This window comes from Pollachius pollachius (assembly GCF_949987615.1).
Source record: "Pollachius pollachius genome assembly, chromosome: 19".
Lineage (NCBI taxonomy): Eukaryota > Metazoa > Chordata > Actinopteri > Gadiformes > Gadidae > Pollachius > Pollachius pollachius.
This window is the reverse complement of record NC_136952.1, coordinates 3,030,861-3,048,201: the sequence shown is the minus strand read 5'-3', so window position 1 is coordinate 3,048,201 and position 17,341 is coordinate 3,030,861. Positions and strand designations below refer to the sequence as shown.

At 47.3% G+C, this 17,341-nt stretch overlaps 1 protein-coding gene across 1 annotated transcript; it reads right to left on the bottom strand.

Moving 5' to 3' along the window:
• Nucleotides 1-8,931: 8,931 nt before the first annotated feature.
• ormdl3 (ORMDL sphingolipid biosynthesis regulator 3) lies at nt 8,932-15,058 on the bottom strand. Its single transcript, XM_079757224.1, has 4 exons — nt 14,843-15,058; nt 13,564-13,831; nt 11,755-11,906; nt 8,932-10,717 (listed from the first exon to the last, which is right to left on the bottom strand). The coding sequence occupies exons 2-4, from the start codon at nt 13,735-13,737 to the stop codon at nt 10,582-10,584; spliced, it is 462 nt and encodes a 153-aa protein (XP_079613350.1). The 5' UTR covers nt 13,738-13,831; nt 14,843-15,058; the 3' UTR covers nt 8,932-10,581.
• Nucleotides 15,059-17,341: the final 2,283 nt, after the last annotated feature.

Here is a 17,341-nt window from a genome sequence, read left to right as displayed (position 1 = left end):
CTGACTGTGTACCAACACTCTCCAGTTCTGCAGGAGCACTTGGGGTACCAGTGCTGCTGCTGGTTCCTTCTCCACCTTTGCAAGGAAAAACCCAAGAGCAGGCCATGTTTTAAGTTTATTGCACTGCTGTTTACATTCAAACAATGTGTATTGCACACACAAACCAGAAAGACAGGTGTCTGTGAACACAGCCTATAAAGTTTATAGTCATACCATATAGAGCCTGTATATATTATTATGATAGTCAAACTATCATTTATGGTGCAGAATTACAATAAAGAAAACTGCCACAAAGCTGCAGCCTAATAGATTAAGAGTAAACAAAAAAGCTAGCTGTTGTTGTGTTACGCCGACAGGTCGCCGAGCGGCGTTATTACGTAACTAGATGGATCGATTTGATTGGCCCGGGCGTCAGTCACTCAGTCCGGTGACTGTTCAAGTCAGGCCAGGAGGACCATCAGGCCACCGGGAAACGTCCCGGTGCTCCCGACGGCCACTGATAGTGAGTAAGACAGGAGACAGAGGGGAAGACGTGCAGCAAAGGACCACGGGCAGGAATGGAACCCGGGTCACTGCGGTTAGGACTGGGCCTTAACGGTACGCTCTCTACCCAGTGAACCACCGGGGCGCCCCCATACTGCGCTACAATTCTGCCCAACATTCCCCCATTCATGCACACATCCACACACCGACGGCGGTGTCAACCAGGCAAGGCGACAGCCAGCCCGTCGGGAGCAGTGAGGGGTCTCGCTCAGAGACACCTCGACACTCGCTACGAGGAGCCGCGGATCGAACTAGCAACCCTTCGGTTACAAGTAAAGCCGCTCTACCGCCTGAGCCACATGCCGCCCCATGCATTTTTAGAAGATGCTGGGATAACTGGTTTGGTACCATCATATCAAGCATCGGAGTTGGTCATACTACTTAATCCTGCATTAAAAAATGTTTTTTTGCCAAACTCCAACTCAATGTCTGTTAATAAAATCTGTTATATTTTGGTAGGTTCACTCTGTTCAATGCTTTATAAAAGATGAACAAAATACAAATTGAAGATTTTTACTGTCTCTATTGTTGAGCATATTGAACAGCAACTTAAACTATTGCTACTATTCAACCATTTCATCTTCCTTTAACCAGCCCAGCCGAATCACAGTCTTATCTCAGAAGAGGAGTCTCTGCTATTCAGAGTTTAGAGTAATTGCGGCATATGATATGGGGGAGGCATAATGGCATAATTATCCAATCAAAAAATCTGTCTTCATATTAAGTTGAATTCCTGCTCCGCTAGAGAGCTATTATGGGGTCGATTTGGGCCGATCTCTGGAGGAGAATATTAAAATCCTGCAATTGGACCCCATACTAAGGGTTAGGAAGAATTTGTCTTTGATTAAAATATATGTTTTTTAAAGGTCTGTCGATATCTTGTAATTTTCTTTGAATTGAGATGTGGGGAAGCATATATTTAAAAGACACAAGAAAAGACTTCAGAGTTCAAATAAGAGTCAAACCATCTCATTAACTTTTTGTGCGCACAGTAATTTAAGCAGACCCTGTGTGTGTGTGTGTGTGTGTGTGTGTCGTGTGTCAGTGTGTGTGCGTGCGCGCTCGTTCGTGTGTGTGCGTGCCGCATTTGAGCGTGTGTGTGCACGCAGAATGAGGCAGTAACTTTGGTGAATCTATACATAAAAGATCTCCTACAGTTTAATAAAGACAGGGTTTGAGGGGTGGAATGGAGATAGTACCCACGATATAACCAATACTATATTTTCATGAGAGAATAGCATTCAATCAAAAGACATTAGTGTGTGAAGGGGCCGTATTATAATATCCTATTTAGTTTAACGGCCTCAATGCCTTAAAAGGGTCCATCTGCTACGTAGGGCAGGAATGGATCTGATTTCAAAACACTCTCAAAGCGTTGAGGATTTATATCAGAATGTTATTAAGAGGATCCACCTGCCGGGGAATCTGAGAACAACCAACATAATGAGCACTAAACGCAGGCCTGTATAACGTGAGATATGATCTATTTATATATAAGTACCAGGGTAGATCGCCGGCAGTGTGAATTCAACAACCTTCGTTTCATACAACAACAACGATGAATTCAATATCCACACGTTTATAATCAACGCACTTATCCTCCTCTCCCGAGGCCATCTGTTGAGTTAGAGCAATCTCAGCCCGGTCCCCAGCAGAACCAGGCTGGATAAACGCATCGCTAAACCATGATGATTAACGTACAAATTCAATCTTCCCCGACGCGTCGAACAGCAGGCTGTGGTTTCAGGAGAGCAGGAGTTGAGATTATGACAAAGGCGTCGGTGCAGAGGAAGATGAAGGCACATTCCCCAGCGGTGCTTCTCTCTGCCTCTCCCTCAACGATTCCCTTTCGTTCTGTCTACCTCCTCACTGAAGTGGTTCACTCTCTTTTTTACTTGTTTACTTGTTACGCTGCTGTCGTTCCTACTCACATCATCCCACACACACACGCGCGAACCCAAACGCACACGCACTCACTCAAGCTCACACAGACACACGCGCACGCACCCAAACACACACTCACACGAACCCAAACCCAGACTCACTCACTCAAACTCACACAGACACACGCACGCACCCAAACACGCAGACGCACACTCACGCACCCAAACACAAACGCACTCACTCACACTCAGACACACACACGCACCCAAGCACACGCACACTCACAAACAGACACACACACACAAAAACACACACACACACACACACAACAGAAACAGATCAGTGACACAAACTCAGCCACGCTTACAATACCCACACACTCACACCCACACACTCACCCAATAAAGCAAAACACGTACACAACAGACATTGTTAATGAATGAAACATATAAGCATAAACAACACATCTCCACGCTACCCCCTAGGTAGTTCATTAAGACCCCGTGACGCAGACGCCTCCACACGGTGCTGCTCAATGCGCGACAGACCACAAAGCTAATGAGGCTCTTCCTCACGCTGCGTTATTTATGACCCGGTGGCTCACAGGCATCGCGGAGTGACGCCGCGCTCTCTCAGAGAGACTCGGTCGCGATACGCCGATGACTTTGAATTCTGCGCGTCGCGTCCCGATCGTAGATCTCTGACGGGACGGAACGGGTCGGCTTTAACGGCAGGAATGTAAATCATGTAAAATGCGAACTGTGCATATGAATATTCATGAGCAGCGTGATAGATGTAGGTCTTCCTCCCGATTGGCCCGTGGCCATGTCCTTGGAAGCCATTGAGCGCCACCGTTTGAAAGAGCCATTCGTTATTTGAAGACGCCCGTTACGTGGCGTCTTGTCCGCGGACCGACTAAGTGGTCGCTTCTGGTCCCAAATCAAACCCGGGTCGTCTTTGGGTGACAGGTCATAATTGCTCCCACCATTGTAATAAAAGATAGTTTCTCTTTCCAATCTGGTAACAAAACAAATCCATTAGTATTACGCAAGGAATGGAAACAAAAGAGAGATGGACTGAGGTTTGTCAAGCGGAGGCCGGGACTTTGTTTGACAGTCGCCCACTAAGAACCCACCACACAATCAAATAACATTTGAAGAAGATATAAGCAGATCGTGAAAAAGCTGACAGCCTGAGACACCGAGGGGGAGATACTGAAGCATGTTTCCCTGTCCTCTCTGTCAGTCGCGCCACCAAATCTCCCTGGGGGATCGGTGACACTTATCTGAGGAGCATCTCCCATTAATCTCCAGGTCGCTGGAATTCTTCCCCAGCTTAAAGGATCCTTTTGGCCAAGAGGCCCATAAGTTATTGAAACTGTTTAACGCCGAGTCGTATTTATAGCTTGCCTCTCTCTCGCTCTCTCTCTCTCTCTCTCTCTCTCTCTCTCTCTCAGACAGTGTTTCTCTTGATATGTGCGCGGCCATCTTCTTCTGAGCAGGATGGGGACGTCTACATGTGATGGCTTAGTTTTCCTGTCCTCAGAGACACGGCTGCTCTTCCCTGGAAGAAATCCCTTGAAAGTCGATACACAATATGAAACATGATCCATACTGTCACCAGTCACGTGTCAGGGTGGCGTGTGGAGAGGTGGGGAGCGCCGCTGCGGCTGGGCGGAGGATCCCCGCGGTGCAGGGGGTCGCAGACTACAACCTCGACACAACCAGGTGTGCGTGTGGTTGGGTGGCCCCCCCGAGACACCTCTCACGTCCGGGTGATTGAACACCACCGCCCCCCGCTCGGTGCGGCCCTCCTGGCTCCCTCCTCGGGATCCAGCCCCTTTTCATTGACTTTGTGGTTCTATTGAGTCACTGAGCGGACGCTTTAGTGGAGGCGGCGCGCGCCGAATCCAGGAGCAGGTCCTTACGCAGCAGGTAGAGGTTACAGGACTACAGTAAGACCTTGGGGATCGAACGCAGCACCTTCTGGCTCTCCACCGCGTTAACCTCCACGTTGATTGATCATTAGACTCCATGAACACACGTTTTTTTTTCCAGGAGTACGCAATGAATATTAATAGTTTGTCAAGTTTCCAACATAACCCTCTGTGGTCGTCCTCTGCCAACCTTCTGATGTACAAAAGTGCACGTTCCATATTTAGACCGAGCTTACTGCCGCTAGAGCAGAACTGAAACTAAAGAGGAACCGAGGAATGTCTGTATGTGTGTCCGCTCCTAAGGGTTGGCTCTGTGTTGCGGTACGCTGCCTCTACCGCAGAGTCCACAACCTTATGGAGAACATCTGATAGGCTAAGCGCTTAGAGAATACTGCCCTGTACTGTACTCAACCTGCACTTCGGTGTTTACTGCCTCTTTTGCACTTCTGGTGGGATGTCAATTGCATTTCATTTGCTCTGTACCTGTACTTTGCGGAATGACAATAAAGTCTCATCGCATCATCTCATCTCATAATCGTGGGTCAATTATCCAAACGGTCAAAGAAAGAAGCGGGGTGTCACCCGTTGACCCTGAAATAACGTCAGCTTTGTGAGACGATGTAAGTTTTTCGGGTTGGCTTCGCTCAAGAGGTAGAGCGGGTTGCCTTGTGACCGGAAGGTTGCAAGTTCGATCCCCGGCTGCTCCTAGCACATGTCGAGGTGTCCCTGAGCAAGACACCTCACCCTGACTTCTCCCCGGACGGGCTGGCTGTCACCTTGAGTTGGTCGACTCCGCCGTCGGTGTGTGAATGTGTGCATGAACCGCTGGAAGTCGCTTTGGATAAAAGCGTCTGCCAAACGCCCTGACTGTAGTTCCGCTCCATACAGTCCAAACCACCTTTGCTGTAACACTCCGAACGTTCTCTGTCTGCATCGTCCTCCAAAACTGTAATCAAGGAGCAAACCCTGCTCAATATATGTCTAACTTGACCTCAATTACAATTAGGGCATTTAGCAGACGCTGTTATCCAAAGCAACTTACATCGGTTAATACACACCGACGGCAGAGTCAACCATGCAAGGCGACAGCCAGCTCATCAGGAGCAGTGAGGAAGTGTCTCGCTCAGGGAGACATCAACACTCAGCTAGGAGGAGCTGGGGATCGAACTAGCCTTGAAACCTTTCGGTTACAAGACAACTGCTCTACCTCCTGAGCTAAGCCGACCCCACTTCGGTTTCTACGTTTCAATAGGCTTCCGCTTGGAGAATTCTGCTGAAAAATGGCGGCCATAATACGCTCTGGGCTATATGTTGATTTATTTTGTTTAGACGTAAGTGATCCTGCTATTGATATTCATTTAAATGAGGATGTACAGCCGAGAAGTGTTTCTGTAGGACACCAATTAGCAGGCTACTTAGTGATCATCACTCAGATAGAAGACAATAGCTGTGTTCGAAATCGTTCCCTCTTCCCTCACTCAATATTCCATATATAGTGTTTATGATATAGTGCACTATATAGGGAAGGAACAAACGAGAATTCGGACACTACGCTGAACATTTCTAAACGACCGCATTGCATTGTGGTATACCGGAGTAACATGTAGGGAACATCGTATGTTCACTCAAATTTTGGGTATTTTATGTCCACTATATAGTGAATGAAATTAACCAGAGAATTCGAACACCACTACAAAATGGCGAGCACCTTATATAGTAGCACTATATCCGTGATAGGGAACGATTTCGAAAACAGCCAATGTGTGCCGTGTTTGCCGGGCTAAAGGGAGCCCAACTGAGCACGTGTTGCTGATTCTCCCGGTACGACTCCCACAATGCCTAACAATTAAACAAGGGAACGAGAAACCGATGGGATGCGGTTCCTGCTCCGCCGCCTACAGCCAGCGCCGGCTAGCCACGCACGCCGTCTGTAACGCTCATTCACAGGCTCCGGACCTGCAGGTGGAAGGAGGTCAGGAACGCTCATTGGCTGGCTGACTTACACAAGGAGACAGTCTCTGCCTACACACGCACACGCACACACACACACACACACACACACACACACACGGGGGGGGGGGGGGGGTTTAGTGGGGGATGGGTGCTCAGCAGACGCCTTCTGTCCTCTTTTGGGACGAGAAAGTTGGAGAACCACAATCTTCCTTTAAATGATTTAAGTGCAGCTTTTTATTCTGAGAGAGGAAATGAGACTCCATGATTAAAAAATTGCCTGGAGCGTAAAACCCTGGAAACGATGAATTAGGGTATGCATTTTCTGACGGCTGGAATATCTCTGGCCTACTTTGAGAGTCACAGCGAGAGATAATTGTTATACGTTTTGTTTTTAATGGACAATAAAGTCTTGATAAAATAAAATCAAGCATAGTTTATGCCTTATAGGAGCCTTAGTGGAATTGATTAGTGCTTGTGTGCGTTATTGATTGACTACATTTTCAAACATATAGAACATCACTTTTTGCACAGTCTAGGAATAGTTTAACTCATGTCTATTTCATTAGTTTGCAATAGTTATAGATGTGATTAATGAAGATCAAGACGCGGTAAACACCAGTAGAGCTAAAATGTTGATTTCTAAATTTCTAAGTATTCTTTGTTGATTCACTGCCCCCTTGTGGCAGTTAAGATAACAGCAGATGGATATGATTGGAATAAAACAATGATAAAATAAAATAACTCAATAAAACCCTGTCATTCATCTTTAATGAGCAAGCATAGCATATAGACAGTCACAAAAATAAACTAATTCAGACAAATGGAAATTCTCCCATGACAAAAGTGTCAGGGTAAAGGTTGAGACATTCAGTAATAACATCCTCCGATTATGAATTGACATTATTCAATACCGTAATAATTAGACAAATACATACAGGATGCAAAAATGACCATGATATAGAAGTCACTGAAACAGATGATTAAGGAATGCTAGCATTTCATCATACCAAAAACAAACAACCCATCCCATTTTACTCAATGAGGCCACATGCCGGCTGTCTGAATTCCAAATGTGTGTTCCTGTGTTGGACACTCAACATGTTGTGTATTCCCATCGGTGTTACCTTTGGTTAACATCATGATTGGCAACTTCAAACCTGATCCATTCAACCAATCCACTGAAAGAGAGGGAATGATTGGGGCTGGTTCTTCACATGGAAGCTGTGGTTCCGCTGGAACACTTTCATACAATTCAACTTTAGAATTGAAAGAGTTCTCCAACACTAACAGGTATATCCCCGCTACAGTTCCAGTATCGTCTCATTGATTGTGAAAGTGACCGATGGAAAATTTAAGACAACGAATGTAACTCTAGTCTGAAGAACATAAAAGTAAAGTAAAGTGAATGAAGGACACTTTTTTTGTCCTATGAACGCATGTCTGAGGGACAGCAGACAAACACAAACAAGGCCATTTGATGTCAGCGCTAAGTCCCGCCCCCATCCCTAACCCCCCTCCCTTATGACAGGAAAGCCTGCACTCACATATCACTCTCACTCAAAGTTTAACCAGCTGTGGTTATCAGGTTACATTCAAACCTCTCAGGGTGTAGAGATCCAGATGACCAGCCCGGATCAGAGTTACGTTTGCTACCGGGACGCTGATCAACACTCAGATATTGAGGCGTATGAGAAACATATTAATGAAACTCTGCTGATGGATGATTAGCTTTGAATGCGTTTGTGTTTTTAAATGAAACACGACCCAGCTGTCATCAGGGTCAGATTGTCGGCCTTCTCTGAATAGACGATCGCTAACTGAGGATTATCTATCTCTGTGGTTCATTCAAGAGAACTTTGGTTTGGAACCGCTGAAGGTGAACCTCACACACACACATGAAGAAGAACGCATCCAAGCAACGGGGCTCTGAGCTTCATCTGCATGAAGAATCCTCACACACACACACACACACACACACACACACACACACAGGAACCGAGAAAACATCTTACATCACAAGTTCTAAGCAAGTTCCTCGTCATGCTGCTAGAGCAGGGAGTCTTGATTTCCGTTTTGTAAACCAAGGTTAGAACGGTCCAACGTGTGCTCAACAACAGGATTGTACTTCAAAAAATTAGAACACATTATTGGTCCTTTGTCAAAACTCTTAAAGGTTTTGGTCAACACTTGGAAAAAACTGCATCCAATCGGTTGCTCTTGTTTTGGTCATTGAAAGCAAAATACTGACAACACATTTATTTCTTAGAAAAAGTCAATGGCTTTTGCTGTTGACATTAACGTGTAACATTTGATTAAAAGGAAAAACTCAGAGATGGGGGGGGGGGGTCTAATTTGGCCTCACATACACATCACATAGTACCAACAATGACCTTTCATGGTGCAGTTATAAAGCCCCTGTCAAGTACCGAATACGTCATCCTCCCACGCAGACCAACATAATAAAGGTACGAATGACCTACGTGGTCCCGTTTAACTTAGGAACAACACTCAAAGCATGTCCAAATATGGGCACAACACTACAGGATGACATGAAGTTAGAAAAATAAAATACTGTTTAGTTTGTCGAACACTCGGGCCAGTACGTTGAAGTGAAGATATCACCCTTAAAATGGTCAGTTGGCAACAACTATAAGCAAAATGCTACAATTCCACTCAACATTCATATGTTCAAATTTGTTCAAATGCCGTCAAGTCCTTAATCTTCCCACACAAAAACAAACGGTTGGCTCATTTCCTAAGACGTGTATACAGCTCTACCTAAAGCCCTTTGTCACTTTATAAAGTGGTCACATTCAGAAGCTTCTAGAGAGGGGACTAAAGGAGACTCTAGCAATGACTCCATGATAGGCCAGTCTTCAGGCTAGGTACTGTGGTGAGAACGCACCACTACTGAATATCACACACGTGAAAGTACACACACAACCCATGACAGTACACACGTACAGACACATGACAGTACACACGTAGTCAGGTGACAGTACACACGTACAGTACACGCGTGTCAAATCCCAGTTCACACGTACATCTCTGCGGTTCCTAAGGAGACCATGCAGAATCACGCCCCTTTCCTCTGTTGAGCAGTGATGCTTTCTGTTTAAATTCCACTCCTCTGATCAAACTTCTGACGGGTTCCCTTTATTCGGTATGAAACATCTGGAAAATAAGCTAAATGAGTTAAGAACCTTAAAAGTATAAAATAGGATTCCTAAAATCAGTTTGATTATAATTTCAAATAAAACGCAGGTGACGGCCAGCTGGGCATCACTGAGCTGAATCCCAGAGCTGGAATGACGCCGTTAAAATCCAACAAGGCAGAATCAGGAGTTGAGCTCAGGGTTGAGCTGCTCTTTGGTCTTAAAGTCTCGACGTGTTCCTCTCCTTACCCGGCCCCGAGGCGCAGAGAGGGCAGTCTCTGGCACACAGCAGCACAAGAAAGTGTCCACATATTGGAAGGAATCGGATAAAAATAACCCAAGTTCCCAAATGTTCCACATCTGGGGCTGACCGACCGATTCTGAGCGACTAAAAACAAAATGGAGGGAAGGAAAGGCGACCGCTGAGGAATCCTTTACACTACCGAGTGATGACACAGCTCTGACATCACAGCTGTGACGTCACGGCTCTGACGTCACGGCTCTGACATCATGGCTCTGACATCACAGCAGAGAGTCTCTTGAATGCACTGAGGAAACCAAGCAGGGAGTCAGGGAGACAGAGGGACAGGGAGACAGGAAGAGAGGGAGACAGAGGGACAGGAAGAGAGGGAGACAGAGAGACAGTGGTACAGGGAGACAGGGGGAAAGAGGGACAGGGGGACAGAGGGAGACAGGACGAGTAAAGCTGAATAAAAGTCAGGCAGCGATCGACGGCGTAAAAACGACCCTCCTAAGGTACCGTAGGTCTGTGGTGTCGCTCAGGGGCTGGGCCGTAGCGTCGGAGCGGCCCCGTTCCCCTCCCCGGACACCACCCAAACAAACCAATTCCCTCCGCCAGGCAGAAACACCACCGCCCCTTTCAGTCGCCTCCACTTTTCCGCCACGTTCGAAAGGCGTTCCGCTCCGGAGAGTTCAGACCCCGGGGGGGGGGGAGGGTCCCAGGTGCCAGGGTGAGCGATCCCACCAGGGGGGCTCCGTTCTTCAGAGGGCCGCGGTGGTTCATTTTAGGGTTCCTCCCGGGCCAAACAACCGCTCCACCCAGTAGTGGAGCAGTGGTGGTGGAGGTGGAGGGGGAGGGGTCGGGTGGGGTCAGTACTTGTTAATCCCGAAGATGCGGACCCCGTGAAGCTGAGGCAGTTTGGGGATGAGCACCAGGAGCAGCGTCAGGGTGTTGACCACGAAGTGGGCGCGGTCGTATTTGGTGTAGAAGCTGGTGAGGATGTAGCTGTGAAGGGGCAGAAGAGGTCCGTCAGAGGACTGTGAGGAGGAGAGGGCGCTTTAGACCTCTAAAGAGAGCTCTAAAGCCATCCGACATTGGACCTCTAAAGTCTGATGGCTTTAGACCTGCTGAGGCTAAAGTCTGTCCATTTACGACCTCTATAGTAGTCTGACTACAGCCTGATGGCATCGAGATCAGATTTGCAGATTTCACATTCTCCCGTCTCATTTTGTCAGAACACGTTTGGGATCTGTGAGTCTGTAATTGGCCGGCACTAACTTTACCAAAACACCTCTATTGACACCCCGCAGGTAATGATGCGTCAACTGTTCCTCTGACTTACCTGGCTCCCACCCATCTCTCCACCCCCTCCCACCCCCCTAGCAGCCTACTGTTTCTGGGGGGGTTGGGGAGTCCACCTGGAGAACACAGAACCAGGAACCTCTGACCTGGGCTCACGTCCCATGACTCTCTCTCTCTCTCTCTCTCCAAACACAGCTGTGACTCCTCCTCCCCCCCCCCGCCCCGTCCCTGAAGACACACCTCCTGATCCTCCCCACTAACACCCCCTTCACGCGGGTGTGAAATGGAATAAACCGTCCAGAGTCCTGCACAAAGGAAACGTGTTTGGACTATAGTTAGACCACGCAGAAACAAAAAGCAAGGAAGGAAGTCCGTGGGACGTTAAGGAGAGCCGAGGGACGAAGCGGCACAGTGAGCTTCAGAAGCCCTCGTGTTCTCTCTTGGTTACCATCATGGTTCAGAGGAACCAGGGGACCTCGACCTGCTCTTGACCGGCTTGTGTCCCCTGCATGGGCTGATAACGGCTGCATGTTTAAAGCCTGTCCCTGGGAAACCATGCAGCTGTTTCAAACCTAGACCTGGATATTGTGGGACGACAGCCAAAGTTGACTGAGCTAGAGAACAAGACAACAAGAAAAGTAACCTCTCCCCGAGGCTTTTGGGTGATGGCAGTGTGAGTGTGGGGGGGTGCTTACAGGATGAGGAGGTGGTGGAGGCGCTGTGAGTGGGGGTGCACTTACAGGATGATGGGGGTGATGGTGAGGAACTTGCGTGAGGCGGTGAACTGCAGGCCGTAGTCCATCTGCTCCCAGTGGGTGAGGAGCCTCGCCTTGCCCTGGTCCGGGGTCTCAAACGGGGTCCCCTTCACCGTGTGGAGCAGCAGGTACATGCACTGCAGCGGGACGGACAACGGGACGGACAACGGGACATCAGAGACCTGCTGCTGCTCCCTGAACCGGCCCGAAGGCCGCATTCAGCTGATGGTTTTACTCAAAGTGAGTTCCACTGAAGGCTGGACACATTTCATTAAGGACGCCCACAGCAGGTCGACTGGCCGCTGGCCGCTGGCGTTCAAACGCAGAACCCATGAGCGTGGAGGTGTAGACCCACATAAACACCCCACACCCCTCTTATGCACTTATTGTACGTTTGCACATCCTGGCACCTAATGTACACACTTATTGTATGTTTGTACCTCCTGACACTTAATGTACGCACTTATTGTATGTTGTACGTCCCTGCAGTTAAAAAAATAGTACTCAGCATTGTGTGCCATCTTATCCTAGCTATCTTTGTTGTATACGGGGAACGGGTTAACCGAGTGATTGTTAGTGCTTGGCACTTGGTTCTATGAACATGCTTACTGTACCGATAGCCATATATTGTTGTTTCTCCTTCTTCTGACAAATTTACTTATTGTAAGTTGCTTTAGATAAAAGCGTCTGCCAAATGCCCTCAATGTTTATGTAACAAACCACTACCTGTCACTTCTGTGCAACGTTAGGGAACTACTTGCTCTGTTGATGCAACATCTGGCCTTGTACGGATGTGTGGGGGCAACAACTGGCCTTGTATGGATGTGTGGGGGCAACATCTGGTCCTGTGTGGTGTCATGAGGTCGGGGGCATTGAGTCACCGTTTGGTCAGAGGTGGAAGCGGTTCCTCAACCCTCTAAAAGGAGACCCTGTCGTCATTGTTGTTGGAAACATTCCGAGCATGGATAGAGAAACCAGGAGCGACGCAAGAAGCAGAGGAGGCAACGTGCCCCTGAGCCTGAGCACTAGTACTGGACCAGGAACCACCAAGCTATTCTGAGCAAGGCTTCCTCTGGTCCATAACGTTGTTTGAAGTGAAGACTGAGATGGAAGTCTGAGCCTGACCACACGGGCCTCGTTGGAGAGCTCAGACCGTGAGGCCCAGTTTGTACACTGGCCACTCTCACGACAAGTTCTTTGTCTTTTGTTTAGAAAGGAAAATACAGTTTGTCAGGAAGTTCTTTTTTTTACCCGGTCGCATTATGATCAGTGAGGGTAATATCTGAAAGAGTTTATATGAAGTCCATGTTCCAATCAGGGCGGTCTGAGTACCGATTGAGATTCTCAATCTATTACCTTTGGTCGCAACTCAATAAACTTAAGTTAACATTTAAAAGCTTTTCCTATTAACTGTTCCCATCAACTATCAGACCGGGCTGCTCTGATAATGGATGCAGAAAAAAGAGACAGAGAGGCGAGAGAGGAGAGAGGAGAGAGGGAGAGAGAGAGAGACAGGAGACAGAGAGGACAGCGAGAGAGAGAGAGAGAGAGAGAGAGAGACAGGAGACAGAGAGGAGAGCGAGACACAGCGAGAGAGGAGAGAGACAGAGACAGAAAGGAAAGAAAGAGACACTGTGACGATAATGAACACCAGAACATGGGACGCGACTGTCCCACACCGTGTAGATCAGTTCAAAACAAAGCTCGCATTGTGTCGCCACGAGGGCACATCCGGCTCGACCCGGGGCCTGAGGAGAGAGGGGCGGGGCCCGGTCGACCCGGAGGGGGACTCACCAGGTTGTGGATGAGGTTGGTGAGCGTCCAGACCACCGGCACGCTGACGAAGGGGATGCTGAGCAGGATGACGTGCAGCAGGCCGATGCACAGCAGGTAGGAGAGCCACATGCCCCGGCTGCTCATCACCCGCGTGTTGGGGTTCACCTCGCTGTGCGCCGTGCCCACGTTCATGATGACCACGGGGGGGGCGCTGCCGGCTGCTGAGGCCGCTGGCGGAGGGAGATGGATCCCCTGGAGACCCACTGGAGAGGGGGAGCTGGACCCACTGGAGGGGCATCAGAGTTAGATATTTCAGGCCTTCTGAACGGCTGGAGGCAGAATGAGCCAAACGTGTTTACACGTAGCCTCATCTTGTGGGAGCACGAGTGTGTGTACTAAGTGGCCATAAAACCAAGAGTTATTTTGTTGTTCATGGAAGTTACAGAACCGTACATTACGGTTAAATGACCGAGAGCTTTTGAGTTGTAGTGCAATCAAGTCGCAGGTTTCCTTCCGCTATTGCCAGCAGAGGACATTTATAAATCATTTATAGGAACGTCTGGCCCAACATAGTTGTGGCATTTCAAACAAAAAGTCTACTTCCCCACAGAATGTTGGCACATTTCCATTTAAACAAACTAAGTCTGAATGAAATGTGAACAGTACGATTCGTACAGTATGGAGAGACTTGTAACGTTTTATATGACTGATAGTCAACAGTTAGTGACTTCACAGTCACTAACTTCACAGTCCTGACCGCTACATCATGAACTGCGCTTAAGTAGTCTTCAGGGGTAATCCTGTTAGCTACAAGTAGTCTTTGGGGTAAACCTGTTAGCTACAAGGAGTCTTTGGGGTAAACATGTGAGCTACAAGTAGTATTTAGGGGTAAACCTGTGAGCTACAAGTAGTCTTTGGGGTAAACCGGTTAGCTGCAAGTAGTCTTTAGGGGTAAACCTTTGAGCTACAAGTAGTCTTTGGGGTTAAACTTGTGAATGATAAATAGTCTTTAGGGTTAAACCTCTGAGCTACAAGTAGTCTTCAGGGGAAAACCAGTGTGCTACAAGTAGTCGTCAAGGGTAAACCTGGGAGCTAGTCTTTAGTGGTAAACCTGTGAGTTACAAGTAGTCTTCAGGGGTAAACATTTGAGCTACAAGTAGTCTTCAGGGGTAAACATGTCATTTACAAGTTAACCAGCCGGTAGAAGTACAGGCCCGACAGCTCAAACATTGGTTAACTAACCCATCGTACGCACAAGGGAAGATGGCATCAGCTCTAACGTGTACTCGCCACTGACCCGTTATCACGCTGATCGGTGGAGTTGTAAAAGTGAAAGACGGCTGGCAGGACGGACGGCGACGTGTCGACGGGGAGTCCCGTGGCGGCCGGGGCGGTGGTTCAACCCGAACAATGCGACATGTCGTAGTACGTGTAGATCCACCTTTAGTAACCAGCTGGAGACAACACGGCGCACGGCTTTCCACGGTGCGTCACCGCCGTCCCTTGGAGCACCACATTCTCCACCACGTTCACACATCGCACTGAGCTCTGATTGGTGCACTTCCGTCACGTGGCTGAAGGCAGCCAATCACACGCCAGTGCGTTGAAGACGATGTAAAAACGCCCCTTCAACGTCATCGTTGGAGGACGGGCAGGGAGGGTCTGGGAGACACGGACCCGCAGGGTCCTGGGGGGAGGACTCACAGGGTCCCGGCGAGGACCTTGACTCTCATCAAACTGTTAATCTATTAATACATATATTATATCAATCTGGGACAAATCAATATACTGTATGTCACATTCAAATCAGGAAATTTATATATTATTATATATTGATTATAGATATATATTATCATATATATATATATATAGTTGATAGCATTTACGTCAAATATTTATATATATATAAATATTTCCATAGATATCGATATATACACATTTATTTGTATAGATAGATAGAGATATAGATATACAGGGTGCGATTTGTGAAAAAACCAGAGGGGGGGATAATTTTGAGAAACATTTTAAAATGTTTCAAAATGAAGACGGACCCTGTGTATTTTGGTTGTTAATTATTACGATGTAATGGTGAAAATACTTTGGGTGGGGGGGATAATTTTTATCCCCAGCGAGGATAAAAATAATTCAGCAGAGGGTAGGACGTGTAAACCAGAGGGGGGATAATCCCCACCATCCCCACCGGCAAATCGCACCCTGTAGATATATATATATATATATATATATATATATATATATATATATATATATATATATATATATATACATATACCTATCTATATCTATATCTAAAAGCTATATTACGTAAATGCTGTCACTTGACATAATTTGATGCTTGGCTCCACGAGACCACGCAGACGGCGCCAGAGGCCATGAAAACGAACACTTGATGCTCCGCACTGAAAATCAAAGAGTCTGAACAACAGTCTCCTGTTCCAGACCCGGGATGAGTTCACACGGCTGAGGGCCGCAACGAGGGCCCCGGGGGGCCACACCAGGTCAGCGCTCCACCGAGGTGAGCTGATACCCACACGGCCCTGTGATGAGTTAAACAGGTTCTGCTGCAGAGGGATTGTGTGATTGCCTCGGGGTGCTGGGGGGGGGAACCTAGAGCCTTACTTACACAGGTGAGGGGCGACCGCAGTGCTGAGATCATCGCTGGCAGGGCGAACAATGAGCAAAACACGAACCTCTGTTGGATTACACGATGGAGCTGAGAGGCAGAAGATGACACATAGTTTAACATCCTCCCGTCTCTGTCTGAGGTCGGTGGTAGCGGTCGGCGGGATGGCGTTTCACAACGGTTTCTGATGTCAAACGCACCCGAAATACATTTGTATCACAAAAATGCATTAAGGCTCATGACACTGTATAACACAGAAAAACATAATCATGACGTGTCATTAATTAAAAGTATTTTAAACACGTTTTATTGCAGTGCTGAAATATTGCTATGTCTCTTACTATTGTTATTACTTTTTCTTATCTTAATGTTGTTTCTTTTTAATGACTTTGTGTATCTTTGTACTGTGTCCTCAAATTAAATGTAGAATTATTATTATTATTTTTAAATATAATCATTTGATTTCCCCTCTGCTGAAGTCTAACATGAGTGAATCATTTATACGTTGAGGTATCAATCACCCATTCACAATGAATTCATTACAGTTAAAGAATATATACATTACTGTTTGAAAAAAAATAGCATTTATGTTTCTCAAATGCAGTCCTGATGTTGAGCCCCTTCAATAACGTGGCAGCACCATTCTGTGTGTTCTGCATTAATATTCACCCACTATATGCGTTATTTATTGGGGGTGGGGGGTCCTTCTTCCTCATCTAGAGAGTGTACCGGTCGTGGTGTTCTGCGGGCCCCAAGCTCCAGAAGGTTATGGAGTCCTACGGGGCCACATGTGGGTGGCTGGTAACCCGAAGGTTGCTAGTTCGATCCCGGCTCCTCCCAGTGTCGAGGTGTCCCTGAGCGAGGCACCTCACCCTCACTGCTCCCGGCGACCTGCCTATCTCCCTCCGTGGCTGACTCCGCCGTCGCTGTCTGAATGTGTGCATGAATGGGTGAATGCGAGGCAATATTGAAAAGCGCGTTGAGTGGCAACTGGTTAGTAGGGGTGGAGATGGGATTAGGATAGACATCTTTTTTTTTTTTAATGAGGCATTTGTGAGGTTCATCGGTTCAGACTGTTATGGTTTTGTGGTGACTAGAGGATTTTCAACAGTTTCAGTTGTTATTTATTTGTTCAATTAATAACTATTTGCATTA

Excerpts from the sequence above, each read along its gene's own strand:
- ormdl3 (XM_079757224.1), bottom strand. The coding sequence starts at position 13,737 with ATGAACGTGGGCACGGCGCACAGCGAGGTGAACCCCAACACGCGGGTG. Across the intron at positions 11,907-13,563 it reads CCAACCTCATCCACAACCTG|TGCATGTACCTGCTGCTCCA; the intron begins GTGAGTCCCCCT and ends GTCCCGCTGCAG. Across the intron at positions 10,718-11,754 it reads ACCATCACCCCCATCATCCT|CTACATCCTCACCAGCTTCT; the intron begins GTAAGTGCACCC and ends GCCCCTTCACAG.